Source organism: Hyalella azteca, unplaced genomic scaffold (genome assembly GCF_000764305.2).
Source record: "Hyalella azteca isolate HAZT.00-mixed unplaced genomic scaffold, Hazt_2.0.2 contig1740, whole genome shotgun sequence".
Lineage (NCBI taxonomy): Eukaryota > Metazoa > Arthropoda > Malacostraca > Amphipoda > Hyalellidae > Hyalella > Hyalella azteca.
In genome coordinates, this window is record NW_025932041.1 from 290,380 (window position 1) to 305,459 (window position 15,080).

At 41.8% G+C, this 15,080-nt stretch overlaps 1 protein-coding gene across 1 annotated transcript; it reads right to left on the reverse strand.

Moving 5' to 3' along the window:
- Positions 1–847: 847 nt before the first annotated feature.
- Positions 848–4,090, reverse strand: LOC108673551 (peritrophin-48-like). Its single transcript, XM_018161398.2, has 3 exons — positions 3,937–4,090; positions 3,217–3,325; positions 848–2,416 (listed from the first exon to the last, which is right to left on the reverse strand). The coding sequence occupies exons 1-3, from the start codon at positions 3,973–3,975 to the stop codon at positions 1,887–1,889; spliced, it is 678 nt and encodes a 225-aa protein (XP_018016887.1). The 5' UTR covers positions 3,976–4,090; the 3' UTR covers positions 848–1,886.
- Between the last annotated feature and the right edge of the window lie 10,990 nt (positions 4,091–15,080).

Genomic DNA, 15,080 nt, shown 5'->3' on the forward strand with positions numbered 1-15,080 from the left:
TGCTGCCTCCTGCACTGCAGTGTATGATGTATGCTGCCTCCTGCACTGCAGTGTATGATGTGTGCTGCCTCCTGCACTGCAGTGTATGATGTATGCTGCCTCCTGCACTGCAGTGTATGATGTGTGCTGTGTCCTGCACTGCAGTGTATGATGTATGCTGCCTCCTGCACTGCAGTGTATGATGTATGCTGCCTTCTACATCGTGTTGGGTGTGTGAATCCTTACTCCGAAATTTCTGATGATTTTAAAACTTGAATCTTATAATTCCCGTTATAGGAAAATTAAAACTATAATTTGATTTAATAATTATTAATATTCATTTAAGCTCTTTAATGCAGCGGTTCATTTATTTTAAAACCCTACGGCTGAATAATTCGGCATATAACCATGCAGCGCACCAGCCCCACTCACATTCAAGGTTGCATATTTATCTTAAATACGAGCACTAATGAAAATACATTAATTATTATTATAAATTAAAAAAAATTATTCGAGTAAATACAGTTGTTTTTCAAATATATAAAACATGGATACTTTACAAGATTGTTGTAATCCTTGCTACCTTACGCAGCCTGCATGTATTTTGACGTAGTCCATCTCTGAACTTCAGAGCAGCTACAGAATCAGAGCATATTGAGAACAGAGTACTCTATTTATTTTTTAATCAGAGCAGAGTACTCTGAAAAATATATAGGTCATCTTGTCAAAATAGTGACACACTTCCTTACCAAAAGCACGAGCAGAAAACGAATACGTCTATTTGCCGGGTCAAACCGCGTCACGATGACCCGGGCAAGAGTAAGAGTAAGAGTAGTACAAGAGTAAGAGTAAGAGTAGTAAGAGTAAGAGTAGTAAGAGTAAGAGTAGGGTAGAGTAAGAGTAGCAAGGGTAAGAAGTACATCGATGTATTAACAAAGTCTCACTTAATTATATTTTTAGCGAGGAAGTATTCTTTCTGTTGCAGCTTATGCTCGCAGTTAGAAGTGCAATGTTTTTTGGTCTTTAAAATCCATTATGAGGTTATCATCACATCCATTATGAGGCTATCCATTATGAGGTTATCATCACATCCATTATGAGGCTATCCATTCTGAGGTTATCATTACATCCATTATGAGGCTATCCATTCTGAGGTTATCATTACATCCATTATGAGGCTATCCATTCTGATGTTATCATTACATCCATTCTGAGGTTATCATTACATCCATTATGAGACTATCATTACATCTATTTTGAGGTTATTAATAATACCCAAAAAATTCGTACTCATAAATGTAACAAACACCTCGTGCTGCGGATCATCACCGAACCAACTTCAGCGTAACCATTTATCTTACAACTTCTCAACTGCAGCACCAATTTCAACTTTAGGGGCATTTCAACTTTGAAGGATTTTGTTGTTAAAATCTGTACCGAGCATAACCGCCCTCTGGACATTCGCTCGATAGCCACTATTTGCAACCTATTATCACTATTACATCTCTGAGGGCAACCAATAAGATAAGAGATAGATAGATAGTCTATATAGATAGATAGTCTATCTAAGATAGTCCCATTTTGCAACTAATTTTCAATTGTACATCTATTTGTGCAAGCAAAGATGTTCTTAAGAAAATCACCATTCGCAACCGACTTTCACCAAGTCAAGGATACCTGCAACCGATGTCTTCGATATAACCACAATCTGCAACCGATGTCTACAATATAACCACAATCTGCAACCGATGTCTACAATATAACCACAATCTGCAACCGATGTCTACAATATAACCACAATAAGCAACCGTCCATCACTAAGACTGCATCACACTTCACTGTTCTCGCTGTCAATATTCACATCGTAAGCAACCATTGCACCCATTTAGTAATTAACTATCATTTTATCACCATAAACTATAATCTTCAAGATCGTCTTCATCGTAGGTGACGTTAAACAAGCACTGCTGACACTCGACGTCAGGCGAACAGACGCCGGTGTCAGCGTCGAAGTTCTGACCGTCAGGACAGGTTTTGTGCAGTTTATATGGCGGTTCGCAGTAGTAGAAAGCAGTGCAGTCTGCGTTGTCAGGAATTAACTGCCCAGGATGTGTGCAGTAACTTGTACATTCCGTACAGCTAGTGTAGCACATGGTCACGTCGGTAGTACATTCATGGTTGATGTAGTCATAGTACATGTCAGCCTCACAGCTTTGGGATATAAGTTCCCCAGTCTGGAGGCAAATGGAGAACCTGGTGCAGTTGAAAGGGTCGGGGAGAATTTGGCCGGGGATGTCGCAGGGGAAATCACATGGGCTGCATGGGGAGGTGCAGTACCCCACAGGGGCCTCAGACAGGGGCTCGCACGCCCCACCGGCGGGGGCGTTGGGGTTGAAATACTCTAGGACGTTGCAGGCGTGGGGCCCCTGGGGCGTCACTGGGGAAGATTTTGTTGAATTATTACCGAAATAATGTAAAATTAATTGTTTATTTATTCAAGGCGATTTAATGTAACTTTCGCGGATGGACAGGAAGACTTTAAATGAAAATAGATAATTTTATATAAAATACAATCAGGTTTTTGTAATATCGGAAATGAAAATATATTTGAATGGAAAATTCCCTTATACAAACATTGAATAGCAATATCAAACAGTCGAATAAAATCAGATACTGTATATACTATATACTGTATATACTGCGTGTAACCAGATACTGTATACAGCAACAGAAACTTGACACATAAAATAACACACAATTCATACATGAAATAAGTTGTTGAGTACAATTTAAATGATACGTGAACTTTTAATAATGTATGTGAATGCTATATTAAATAGAATCATCTTAATTCCATTGATCATGCGAACACAGCACTGCACACAGATTCATATAGTGTATAAGAATATTAATTGATTCAAAATTCATTGAGAAATATAAGTCAAAATTTCCCTGATTCAGATGTTCAAAACTTAGAGAACACTTCACAGTGTTCATTAAGAACAGATTGTATTTTTTTATGAAAAATCAGTCCATATTTTGTGAATACCCAATTTTGAATATATCCCCCCACCCTATTTTGCGGATACACCCCCCCACACACACCCCGCTCACCCCCTCACCCCACTCACCCACTCACTCCCTCACCCTACTCACCCCACTCACCCCACTCACCTCACTCACCCCACTCACCCCACTCACCCCACTCACCCCACTCACCCCACTCACCCCACTCACCCCCATCCACGCAGGTGTAGAACTGCGTGCAGTTGCTAGGGTCGGGGACGGCGGCCCCCACGCGCCCCTCACACAGCGGTACGCAGGCCGACCAGCCCCACACAGCGGGCTGTGTATACATTTGTCAATTTGAATTTAACATAATATTTTTTTATTCATTAAATTTTCGTTAAACCTGGTGTTTAATAAGATTAAGAAATTTTTATCTTAACAAGTTAGTGAATTTGTGTCAGGATTTTATAAAAGTATATTTTTTTATTGTTAATCGCTCATTTCCAAACATTTGCTCTGCATATGAGACTACGTCATAAAAATTCCAAGGATTAAAGCGCTTGCTTTTCGTCAATTAATTTTAGAGCTGTTCATTCTTGAGAAATGAAGATATTTTCCCTATTTTTATTATGCCGTTCGATTAAATATACAGTTGTGTGCATTGCGCATCAGCGTACGTATGTATGACGTCACGAACCTCCTTCGCTAGACTGGCAGAGCATAAAGGTATATAGTTATCGAAATTAAAACCTACTTGCGTAGAAATGACATGACCTACGTTTTTTATGCATTAACGTTGTCAAATGATGCACATTTCAGTGAATATCAACCCCATTCACCATCACAACACTCGCAACTCACCATCACAACACCCCAACTCACCATCACAACACCCGTAACTCACCATCACAACACCCGCAACTCACCATCACAACACCTCCAACTCACCATCATTGCCAGGGTCCACATCACGTATACGATCTTCATTGTTTCTTATTGTTAATGCGAACAAAAATTAAAAATTACAGCAGTTAGTAGAAAATAACTTATTAATAGTGATCAAGGCGTATAGTTGTACAATAAATTTGCAGTGATTTAATTTATCTACTAAAAGAATAAAAAGATATATTTTAAATAATAATTGAGTCCCTGATGAAAACTGGAAATCCAGTATATTAATTCTTATGTATTTATATCCTTATATATTGGGCATATCTTGTAACTGGAACTTGATTCTTGAGCTTTAAAGTTTTTAAAAAAATAATACTATTGCTGTTCTATCATTGCGTCAACATCGCACAAATATCATTAAACGATAAAATATTGCTGTTATAGTGCCATTGCATTGTTAAATCACACAAACAAGAAAATTGTCAAGTTTTCTATTCAATTAAAGCAGTTATTTCCGTTAAAACATTATCATTAGACATTATCTTGCCCCAGTTTGCGTATCACTATTTTTATCCTAAATCATTCTTATCATAGTCATGGCTCCTTAGCATTACTATAATCAAATTTTGATTGCCAGATTGAAAACTTTTTAGCGCATTTTCTCATTTATGAAAAAATGCACTATTGTGCTCGCCATGTTCGTCTGTCCGTCCGTCTGTTTGTCCGTCCGTGACTTCACGTTTTCGTCGACGAGAAAATGCGCTCTCTGTCACTCACTGCAGTGAGTACTGAGTTATTTGTTATATGTTTCGGCTCGAAAAGTTTAGGCCACCACAATTTTTATCTGCACCAGTTCACATACCGCATTTCATAACGCGTTTTCTGCACTAGTTCACATACCGGGTTTTGTAACGCGTTTTCTGCACCAGTTCACATACCGTATTTCATAATGTTTTTTTTCTGCACTCGTTCACATACCGTATTTCATAACGCGTTTTCTGAACAAGTTCACATACCGTATTTCACAACGCTTTTTCTGCACCAGTTCACATACCGTATTTTATAACGCGTTTTTTCAGTTCGTTCATGATTTAGGATAAAAATAGTGATACGCAAACTGTGGCAAGATAATGTCTAATGATAATATTTTAACGGAAATAACTGCTTTAATTGAATAGAAAACTTGACAATTTTCTTGTTTGTGTGATTTCATGCAATGGCACGGTGTAAGTTCAGTAAGGATCTGCACTGTACCAAAGAATCTTTGCAGGTACCGTAGAATGTGCAGTAATAGCATATAGAGCCATCACAGCACAAACTGGCCCGTGAGAATGCAACACATGCCGATCCTTATCGCCACATACGATGCCGATATCTCTTGCTTCTGGGAACTGCCTTACTGGGTCAAAATTAACCATTACGCTCATTTGTATGTTGATTGCAACTTTGAAGAAAGATGGAAATTATCCTTAAAATCTGGGATCTACCCGTGTAAATTACCCTAGGGATCTGTGGTTTACCCGTATAAATTACCCTAAAATTTGTAAAATTTCCATTATAGTTACCCTAAAACTGAGATTTCCTCCTTGAAAATCACGCTTAGGAGTTGACCTAGGAAATTATTTAGCAGTACCAGCTAGCAAATTTCATTAATATCGTACTTGTTATCTATGCTTAATAAAAAAAACACCGTGCATCTTGAACTTATTACTTATCATCGTACTTGTTACTTATCATTGTAACTTATCATCCGTTGCCATTCAGAAATGTTCACGCGTAGACTCGCTGACCCCTCGTGGAGCTGTGCGGTGTGCATGTCAGTCGCATGGAATAAGAAACATCACCAGCTAACCTTTGTTATTATTTACAAAATTACGGGAACTTCAATAGCTTCCATATAATCAAACATCGTCTTTTTGACATATAATGAATAAATATTCACTGAGTTTTAAAGTCAAATGTAGTCACAATTTTTTCATTTGCTGGACCAAGCTATAACTCAGAAAAATTAGGCACATTGTCCAAATAGTGACATACTTTTTTAACATATCGGGTGTAGAGAGTAAACCTGGAATATAGTGGCCATACGAATGATATAGAGGCTATTTGTTAGTGATATAGTCTCTATATAGAGGCTCTCCTAGGGATATAGTTGCAATATAGGCTACATACTAATGGTATATTGCAAAGTATAGAGGCCAAACTAGTAAAATGTGCCGTTTGGAGAGTGACATACTAGTTGTGAAATAGAGCTCATAAGAGAAATGTAGATTATTTAGAGAGGCCATCTGAAAGTTATATATGGAGCCTATATGAAAGTTGCTGCTTATGGCGCTACATTTTTCGCATTCGTACTCCATCATCATTCACCATAGAGTTGTTGTTTAACGTCTACACCCATGATAATCACTTCTTATAGTCACTAGCTATTGCACTATGGGTTGGCGAAAAAATGATCTTTCATGCAGATGCGACAGTGTTTTTAAGACCATTGAAGCACATCTTTGATATGCATTGCATTTAAAAAGATATTTCTTCTCATAACTTCAGTTTCTAATTTTTGATTTCGAACCCTTCGAAGGAACGAATAATTTTCACAGATCCTTGGTGATGATAGGGCTCCATCCGCCCAGATGACAAAATCCGGGCTTTATCACCCCGCCATGTGAGCCTTGAGAAAATAATCACTCTGATTATTACTCAGAGGAAATATTGTGCACAGCTTAGACAAATCCGCGACACGTGTTTCATTTTGCGGACCGGAGCGCCTCGTGAGGGCAGCACGTGTTCCGAGGCCAGGGCTTCCGCGTCTCCGTTCCGGCACGCGGCGAGCGGCAAATTGCGGATGATGTTCTCCAGGGAGATTCCGGGCAGATTATCCGCATAGCTCACTAGATCATCATTTGATCGGATGATGTTATGACGTCATTTGATCAGATGATGTTTTGACGTCATTTGATCAGATGATGTTTTGACGTCATTTGATCAGATGATGTTCTGACAGGAAGTTATGATATCATCGAGCTCTCATTTCACTTGTCTGTAGATCAAAATGTATGGTATAAAAGTTTTAATGAATTTTTTTATTATTAAAGTTTAATACTCATGAGATTAATTCGTTATTAATTAGCTGTTATAAAATACAGATTTGTATCATATCACCGGTTATAGATAACCCATTTGCGTGTATGTGTCCAGCTACAATGACTCATAAGTTCATCACAGTAGACTGATAAATGATGAAAAATTATGATAAATTTAATTATCCGTTTTCTACTTGTATTCATACATTCAAGCTTCATTTGAACGGCCGTTGCGCTAGAAATTGCAGTGCCAATTTAGTATTTATTATCGATTTAGATGTAAAATAGCATCATAATCAATGACGCCACTATTCCTTTTCCTCAGCCATTGAATTGTTAATTAAATCTTATATTTTACAGCCTCTTCCCACAACTTTGTAACATGTGATCCCAGCAAATTGTATTACAAACGCGACAATATTCTAGGCAATTTATCAAGTTGTTCTTAACTTACTTTACTTCAGCCTTAAGAAATTTTTTTCGCTTCTATTTCAGAAATTATCTTTCACACTGACATGCATCACCGAAGTCTTTAGCTCTTCAGTCCCACCACCATTGACTCGCATCACCGGTCTGTGGCTCTTCAGTCCCACCAACATTGACTTGCATCACTGAAGTCTTTAGCTCTTCAGTCCCGCCACCATTAACTCTCATCACCGAAGTCTTTAGCTCTTCAGTCCCGCCACCATTAACTCGCATCACCGAAGTCTTTAGCTCTTCAGTCCCGCCACCATTAACTCGCATCACCGAAGTCTTTAGCTCTTCAGTCCCGCCACCATTGACTCGCATCACCGAAGTCTTTAGCTCTTCAGACCCGCCACCATTAACTCGCATCACCGAAGTCTTTAGCTCTTCAGTCCTGACGCCATTGACTCGCATCACCGAAGTCTTTAGCTCTTCAGTCTCGTCACCATTAACTCGCATCACCAAAGTCTTTAGCTCTTCAGTCCTGACGCCATTAACTTGCCTCTAACATCATCGACCATCCAACCTCATTGAGGACTTCAGGTCGATAACGTGAAGGTGATCTGCTAAACGCTTGTCGTGTTCTCAACAAGATGCTCGCCGCCAGCCTACGGTGGTCACGTGACTTGGTTCCGCGTCACGTGACGTCACGTGGGAGAGCAGCTGCGTTGTTATAAGCAAAATCAGGAAACTATAACAGCAGTGATGGCGCTGTTTTTACATAGGTTTATAAATCTCTACTCTCAATATTTTAGTTTCAACGCTTAGTTGACTCTTCAGACTTCATTTGAAAATCTCTGAAACAGCCTCGTCAATTCACGGCTTTTGCTATTTATTCAAATTCAAACAATATATTTTAATTATATCGCTAAAAATGTTATGGGCATTATTTAACACAAATACTAAATGTTCATAACACTCACACCCATAGTAAAATAAGTGCTCACGAACATTGGAGAATACTCCGTACTAAATGCCCACAAATGTAATCTCTGCAATAAATGCGCTCAAATAACTGTAAACTCTGTACTAAATGCTCACGAATAACTGTAATTAAGCTGTAAACTCTGTTATAAATGCTCACGAAAAGCAGCTAACTCTGAACTAAATACTCACAAATAACTGTAAAATTTGTACGGAAAAAATTAATAATCAAGAAAGATATTAGGTCAAGGGTGGTCACTGCCGGCTGCGGCCCAGGCGGTGAACTGATCCTCTTAACTGATAAGCGCGGGAGGGCGCAGTAATGCGATTAATTACTCGCTCTTCACTGAATACTGATCGTGAGATCACGCACGGTTAAGAGACTTTGCGTGACGCATGATGCGCTTCATGCGTGTCAGTTGATGCCGTGATGCGTCATGCCAACATGCGCCATATGAAAGTTGATGCGCCATGTCACCGAGTGCCATATGACAGTTGATGCGTCGTGTCAACGTGCGCCAGCTTCTTTATCACATAAGATAAGTCACATATATAATTTATCATACCGCATGAGTGGTATCATAAAAGCTTTTCAAAACACGTATTTCAGCCGCACCACAATATGTTTTTTTTTGTCTTAACAGTTGCGTCACAACAGATTCATCACAAAAGATTGATCACAACAGATATATTTCAACAGCTATTGTCACGGTTAAATTTTTCCAGCCGAAGATCGGCCGGCATTGCTGCGCCAGGTATGCGCTAAGCTTACATGTGCTCAGTATGCGCGATGCACAAGCGCATTATATTAAAAATTATTTATTAAAGTCGCAATGTGGAGCACAAATTGGTCATCCACTCTGCACCAACACCAAGACCAGAATCCTGAATGGATTGCTGACTAAGAAAGAGATATTTTGCCTACTTTTGTTCAGTATATACTCACAAATAATATAATATACAGCAGGAAAATTATAAAAGTAATGAAAAATATGAACATATAAAACATATACCGGTAGTCTGGATGTATATTTTTTACCAAACTAATGCAATTACCGCGAATGATCTTATGTCAACTCCATTTTCTTTTTAATTATTAAATTAGTAGGTGTTATCAAGTTCCATTTACCACAGATAATGCGTTATATTTTTTAATGTCGTAATGAAAATGCCCAAACAACTGCACAAACATTAGTAATTGAGCATTTTCGTACATGCCACACTCACTCATCCTATTCAGGAACGCTCCCCCACTTGCCTTTTATGTTGACGAACAAATTTAGCCTTTTTACCATTGAAGCAATCGTGGGAACAAAATACGAGAGTCCCCCACCGCCGGCATTCCTTCATCCCTGTTTTCCTACCCTCCTGTTATCCTGGGTACTGTTGCCGCTGGAACAACAGAACACAACACGCGTCCTGTTGCCGCTACAACAACAGAACACAACATGTTTCCTGTTGCCGCTACAACAACAGAACACTACACGCGTCCTGTTGCCGCTAGAACAACAGAACACAACACGCGTCCTGTTGCCGCTAGAACAACACAACACAACACGCGTCCTGTTGCCGCTAGAACAACAGAACACAACAAGCGTTCGCCTTGTTAACAAATCGGCAATCGACCAGCATGACTCAATCGCCCTCGAGTTTTTCATTGTTTCCTAAAGCAACACTTCGCCGCAACGCTGCTCTGCTGGAGGGCAAGTGGATCATACTACACGAAACCTGACACCACATCTCCTCCCTTCTGTATACTTCCCCAATTGGTGGGGGTTCCCCACTCCCTCCCCTCTGTATACTTCCCCAATTGGTAGGTGTTCCCCACCCCCTCCCCTCTATATACTTCCCCAATTGGTAGGTGTTCCCCAGCCCCTCCCCTCTGTATACTTCATCAATTGGTAGGTGTTCCCCAGCCCCTCCCCTCTGTATACTTCCCCAATTGGCAGGTGTTCCCAGCCCCTCCCCTCTGTATACTTCCCTAATTGATAGGTGTTCCCCAACCCTCTGTAAATTTCCCCAATAGGTGGGTGTTGTTTTTTGGCATTCACTGAGCAAGATGAACGTACACCCCAATGTTCAACCACTAGGTGAGCGTTGGCCCCACATGTCCCATCCTCCTAGTAAGATGACACCTCACGTCCCCACTAGGTGAGTACTGGCCCCACGTGTCCCACTAGTAAGACGACACCCGATGTCCCCACTAGGTGAGTACTGGCCCCACGTGTCCCTCTAGTAAGACGACACCCACGTCCCCACTAGGTGAGTACTGACCCCACATGTCCCCCTTGTAAGACAACACCTCACGTCCCCACTTAGGTATGTGTTGGTCCCACATGTTCCCCTAGTAAGATGACACCCCACTTCCCCACAAGGTAGATGTTGGCCCCACATGTCCCATAAGTAAGACGACACCTCACGTCCCCACAAGGTGAGTGCTGGCCCCACATGTCCCATAAGTAAGACGACACCTCACGTCCCCACGAGGTGAGTGTTGGCCCCACATGTCCCCCTGCAACAGCCCTCGTTGCGCGCGCAGATCGTCTTTTGTTTGCTCTTCTTTGCGGCGGTCAAGCGGCGCTCGGTCACGTGGCGGCGAGGCGCGGCGGTGGGAGTGATTTTGTCGCTCTATAAAAGCTTCGTTCTCTTCATCGATAACTTATTGATGTGCTTTTAATCGTTATTATAGCAACATGAAAGCTTCGTTCTCTCCATCGATAACTTATTGATGTATTTTTAATCGTTATTAAAGCAACAGAAATAAGTGTTTAAAATGATGAACTAGTATTTTGCTCAGAGGTATGTCGTAGTAAGACTACGACAGAGACTTGGACTAGTTTCATAAGATATTTGGCTTGTAATCGCAATCCAAAAAGATGTTTATAAACGAAATTATACTTTAAATAGTTCAAGGAATTATTTAACTACTTTGTTTTCCAAGTTATTTCAGAACACTTTTTTGATTAGAGACAACAATAAACGATTTAAACATTGGCTAAATACAGTCAACAATTAATAGTATTAAGATATCGGTTGAATTGCAACAGAGGAGATCTCTATAATTTAAATTAAAGGCTAAACATTCTCCCATGTTCTGCCAACGTTGTTCTTATCATGATATGTTGGTACGGTGAAAATTGCGAATATTATAGTTGTTTGGTAGTAATTATTCGGTATTAATTAGTAATGAGTATGTTTTGATTTAGTAAAGGTTAATGAAGTGGTCGAAAGATGAGTATCGAAGTTTCCTAAGGAAAGCCATGCAAATATTTACAGCGGTATTGCGTTACCGCTGTGGTCCCTGAGGACAACGTTGCAAGCGTTCCTTTTAACGTCGGCGTGGCAGCGCCACACGCAGCGCATGCCACGGCATACACGGCGTGTCACGGGATACACGGCGTGTCACGGGATACGTGTGAGAAGCGCAGTGACACGCTCGACACGTGCCCACGTTTATGCGCGTGAGACTGTACGTGTTACTATGTCCGGAGGCCCCGAGTGACTGAGGTTACTAATGTAACTGATGTGGAGGATATGTTCTTATGTCGCCCTCATTGAAGTTTAGCGCGAACAGATAAGCGACTGATAAACTCAATATTGCACTTGACCTTATGACCTTATGATGAGTTTAGGACTTCGTAGTCCCAGGTCAAGCTGATGCTCCGCCTTCGTCGTCCTCCTTCTCCGAGTCGTCGCTAGGCAGGTCATCCCGCCCTCTAGGTTAGGATCGATGTAACGCTGGACGTGTTCCGTATATTTGCCCTCTTTGGACCAGCTGATGCAAGATGCTGTTGCTTGTCACTTGCTGCCAGTGTAGTTTCCCATAACTGGACAATCCGAGATCTTTTTCAGAAACTTATCCAGTTGTCTCCTGAAAGTCGCAAGGGTAAACTCGATCCCCTCCTCTCAGCACCTTTGGTAAGACGTTGAACAGCCTCGGTCCTACCACGGACAGTAATTCCTCACAAAGAGTCTGTACTCTAGCCCAGGCACGGTTATTGAATGGGGGAACCTTGCACAGTCTCCCTCTCCTTTCGTTGTAATACGTCACAATTTTGGAGGTCTCACATTGAAAGTTGGGAGCCAGTCCGTTTATCATCTTACAAGTGTACAGTATGATATACCTTTCCCTTCTTCTCTCCAGTGAGTACAGTTCCAGGTGTTTCAGCCTTCCCCAGTAGTTCAGGTTCAGCTCCCTCATGCCGCTGGTCCTATACGTGAAGGTCCGCTGCACTGCCTCCAGTTTCCGCACCGCACCCGCCTTGAGTGGCGCCCAAAGCTGACAGCAGTATTCACGATTGGGGAACACGAGGGCTCTGAGGAGTGTAATCATTGGTGCTGCTTCTCTCGTTCGAAATGTCCGCCAGATCCATCCCATCCTTTGTCTCCCTCGTGCAACTATTTCCTCGCTGTGGTCATCGAACGTGGCTTCAGTACTCATCAACACTCCGAGATCTCGAACTAGTTGCTTCTCCTCAATTTCTGTGTCATCTGATGCCAAGTAGCGATGTGGCATCCCGATCTCTGGGCGGACTCTGTATCTCATTACTTCGAACTTGGTGCCGTTGAACTGCATGTTATTCACTAGGGCCTAATACACTGCATACTCGGAAAAATGAATGGGTTGTTGTCTAAATGATGATGCACTTTCGTGGCACAGAACACCCAAAGAATGAATGAGCTGTTGTCTAAATGATGACGTACTTTCGTACAACATCACCATCAGAGAGCGGACGTAGCACTGATACACTCTTTTGCCCGGCCAATCTGAATCAGGATGAACCACACAAGGGCGAACAGTTCAATTTTGAGAACAACCGCCCCATAATTTTTCTGAATGCATCATTTCGATGGTTCATGTGACGTGGACCGAGCAGCGTGACGTGGACCAGGTAGCGTGACGTGAACCAGGCAGCGTGACGTGAACCGGGCAGAGTGACGTGGACCGGGCAGCGTGACGTGGACCGGGCAGCGTGACGTGGACCGGTCCGGTCAGCGTGACATGGACCGGGCAGCGTGACGTGGACCGGGCAGCGTGACGTGTGGACCGGGCAGCGTGACGTGGACCGGAAAACGTGAAGCCGCGCGTGCGCTGGCGACGGGAAGTCATCGTGGTGCGTGGTGCGCCTTACATGTCACGCAGTGCGTGGTGCGCCTTACATGTCATGCAGTGCGTGGTGCGCCTTACATGTCATGCAATGCGTGTTTAGTTATCTTTACGTAGTTGTTGGCTATAGTGATGTGAAAAACACTTTTTTTCTAAAATGGAACAGTGGGGATTAAAAAAATATAACTCAGTACTCACTGCAGTGAGTGACAGAGAGCGCATTTTCTTAAAATTCACGAAAATGTGAAAGTCACGGACAGACGGGCGGACGAACATGACGAGCACAATAGGGCATTTTTTCATTAATGAGAAAATGCGCAAAAAAGGCCTTTAATTTCCATCCATATATGGTGTGGAAAATTTTGCGTTATCACAAAAAAATTGCTTGAGTAACTCTCAGCATAAATGCATTTCATAACAAAGGTACGCTACAAGCCCGGGAGCAGGGATTTCAGGACTCCATTAAAAATGTTAAGATGGATTATGAATGTGATAAGATTAAGATTGATTAAGATTTCTGGTTGCTGTTTCTGCGTACTTTTTGTACGTCCTGCACGAAGCCCAGGCACCTGTTACTTGGTCTACAGTGGTCTTAAGAGAGGAGTCTTAACTGCATAGATGGGTCTTAACTGAGAGGGGTCTTAACTGCATAGAGGGGTCTTAACTGAGAGGGGTCTTAACTGAGAAGGGTCTTAACAGCTAGAGGTGTCTTAACTGACTGGGTCTTAGCTATGATATATCTTAACTGCGTGGGGACTTGGCAGAGAGGGAGTCTTCAATGAGAGGGTATATTGACTGAGTGGGGACATTGTTATTAAATGATGAAATTAGCAAGTGAAGTTGTGACGGAATAAGAACATGATCACATTGTTGGCCGAGTGGGGAGATTGTCGTATGAGGAAGTGGTTGAGAGGTAGAGTCTGAGTGGGAGCATTGCTGAGTGGGGTCTTGGCTGAGTGGGGACGTGACATTCAAGTGAGTGGGGCAGCTGCGTCCTGGGGCAGCAATCAAGCCCCAGCTCGTGGGGCCGCCACATTATCCCCTCATTAATCAGCCGAGACCTTAGCTCCTATCCACCGCCATCGCAAACTGGAAAGGTCAACCGAAATTACCGTAATTTGAGGTACGGTATTCCTACCGTGAGGTACGGTATTCCTGCCGTGAGGTACGGTATTCCTGCCGTGAGATGCGGTATTCCTGCCGTGAGATACGGTATTCCTGCCGTGAGGTACGGTATTCCTGCCGTGAGGTACGGTATTCCTGCCGTGAGGTATGGTATTCCTGCCGTGAGATGTAGTATTCCTGCCGTACTGTGAGGTATGGTATTCCTGTTTACTGTGAGGCGATAGGCCAATAATTGCGGAGTTGATTTAAATCATTGGTGCTTTGTAATTTTTGGCGTTACAGCGGATGTTTCGAAGTAGGTTTGAATAGTTCTATTGAAAATTTCATTTGAATATTAATATGAATTAACGATTTGGAATATTAAACACACAAACATGAACTTCATTATTACCCTGCACCAGTTGTATAAGAATCTTCAAATTAACTGTTTCTATTAATTAAATTATTGATATTAGCAGCATGTACTTGAACTTCAATACGCACTAAGAACCAGTCAT

Coding starts and splice junctions, on each gene's coding strand:
- LOC108673551 (XM_018161398.2), bottom strand. CDS start 3,975: ATGAAGATCGTATACGTGATGTGGACCCTGGCAATGATG. Junction 3,326..3,936: donor TGTGGACCCTGGCAATGATG/GTGAGTTGGAGG, acceptor ATGTATACACAG/CCCGCTGTGTGGGGCTGGTC. Junction 2,417..3,216: donor CTACACCTGCGTGGATGGGG/GTGAGTGGGGTG, acceptor AATCTTCCCCAG/TGACGCCCCAGGGGCCCCAC.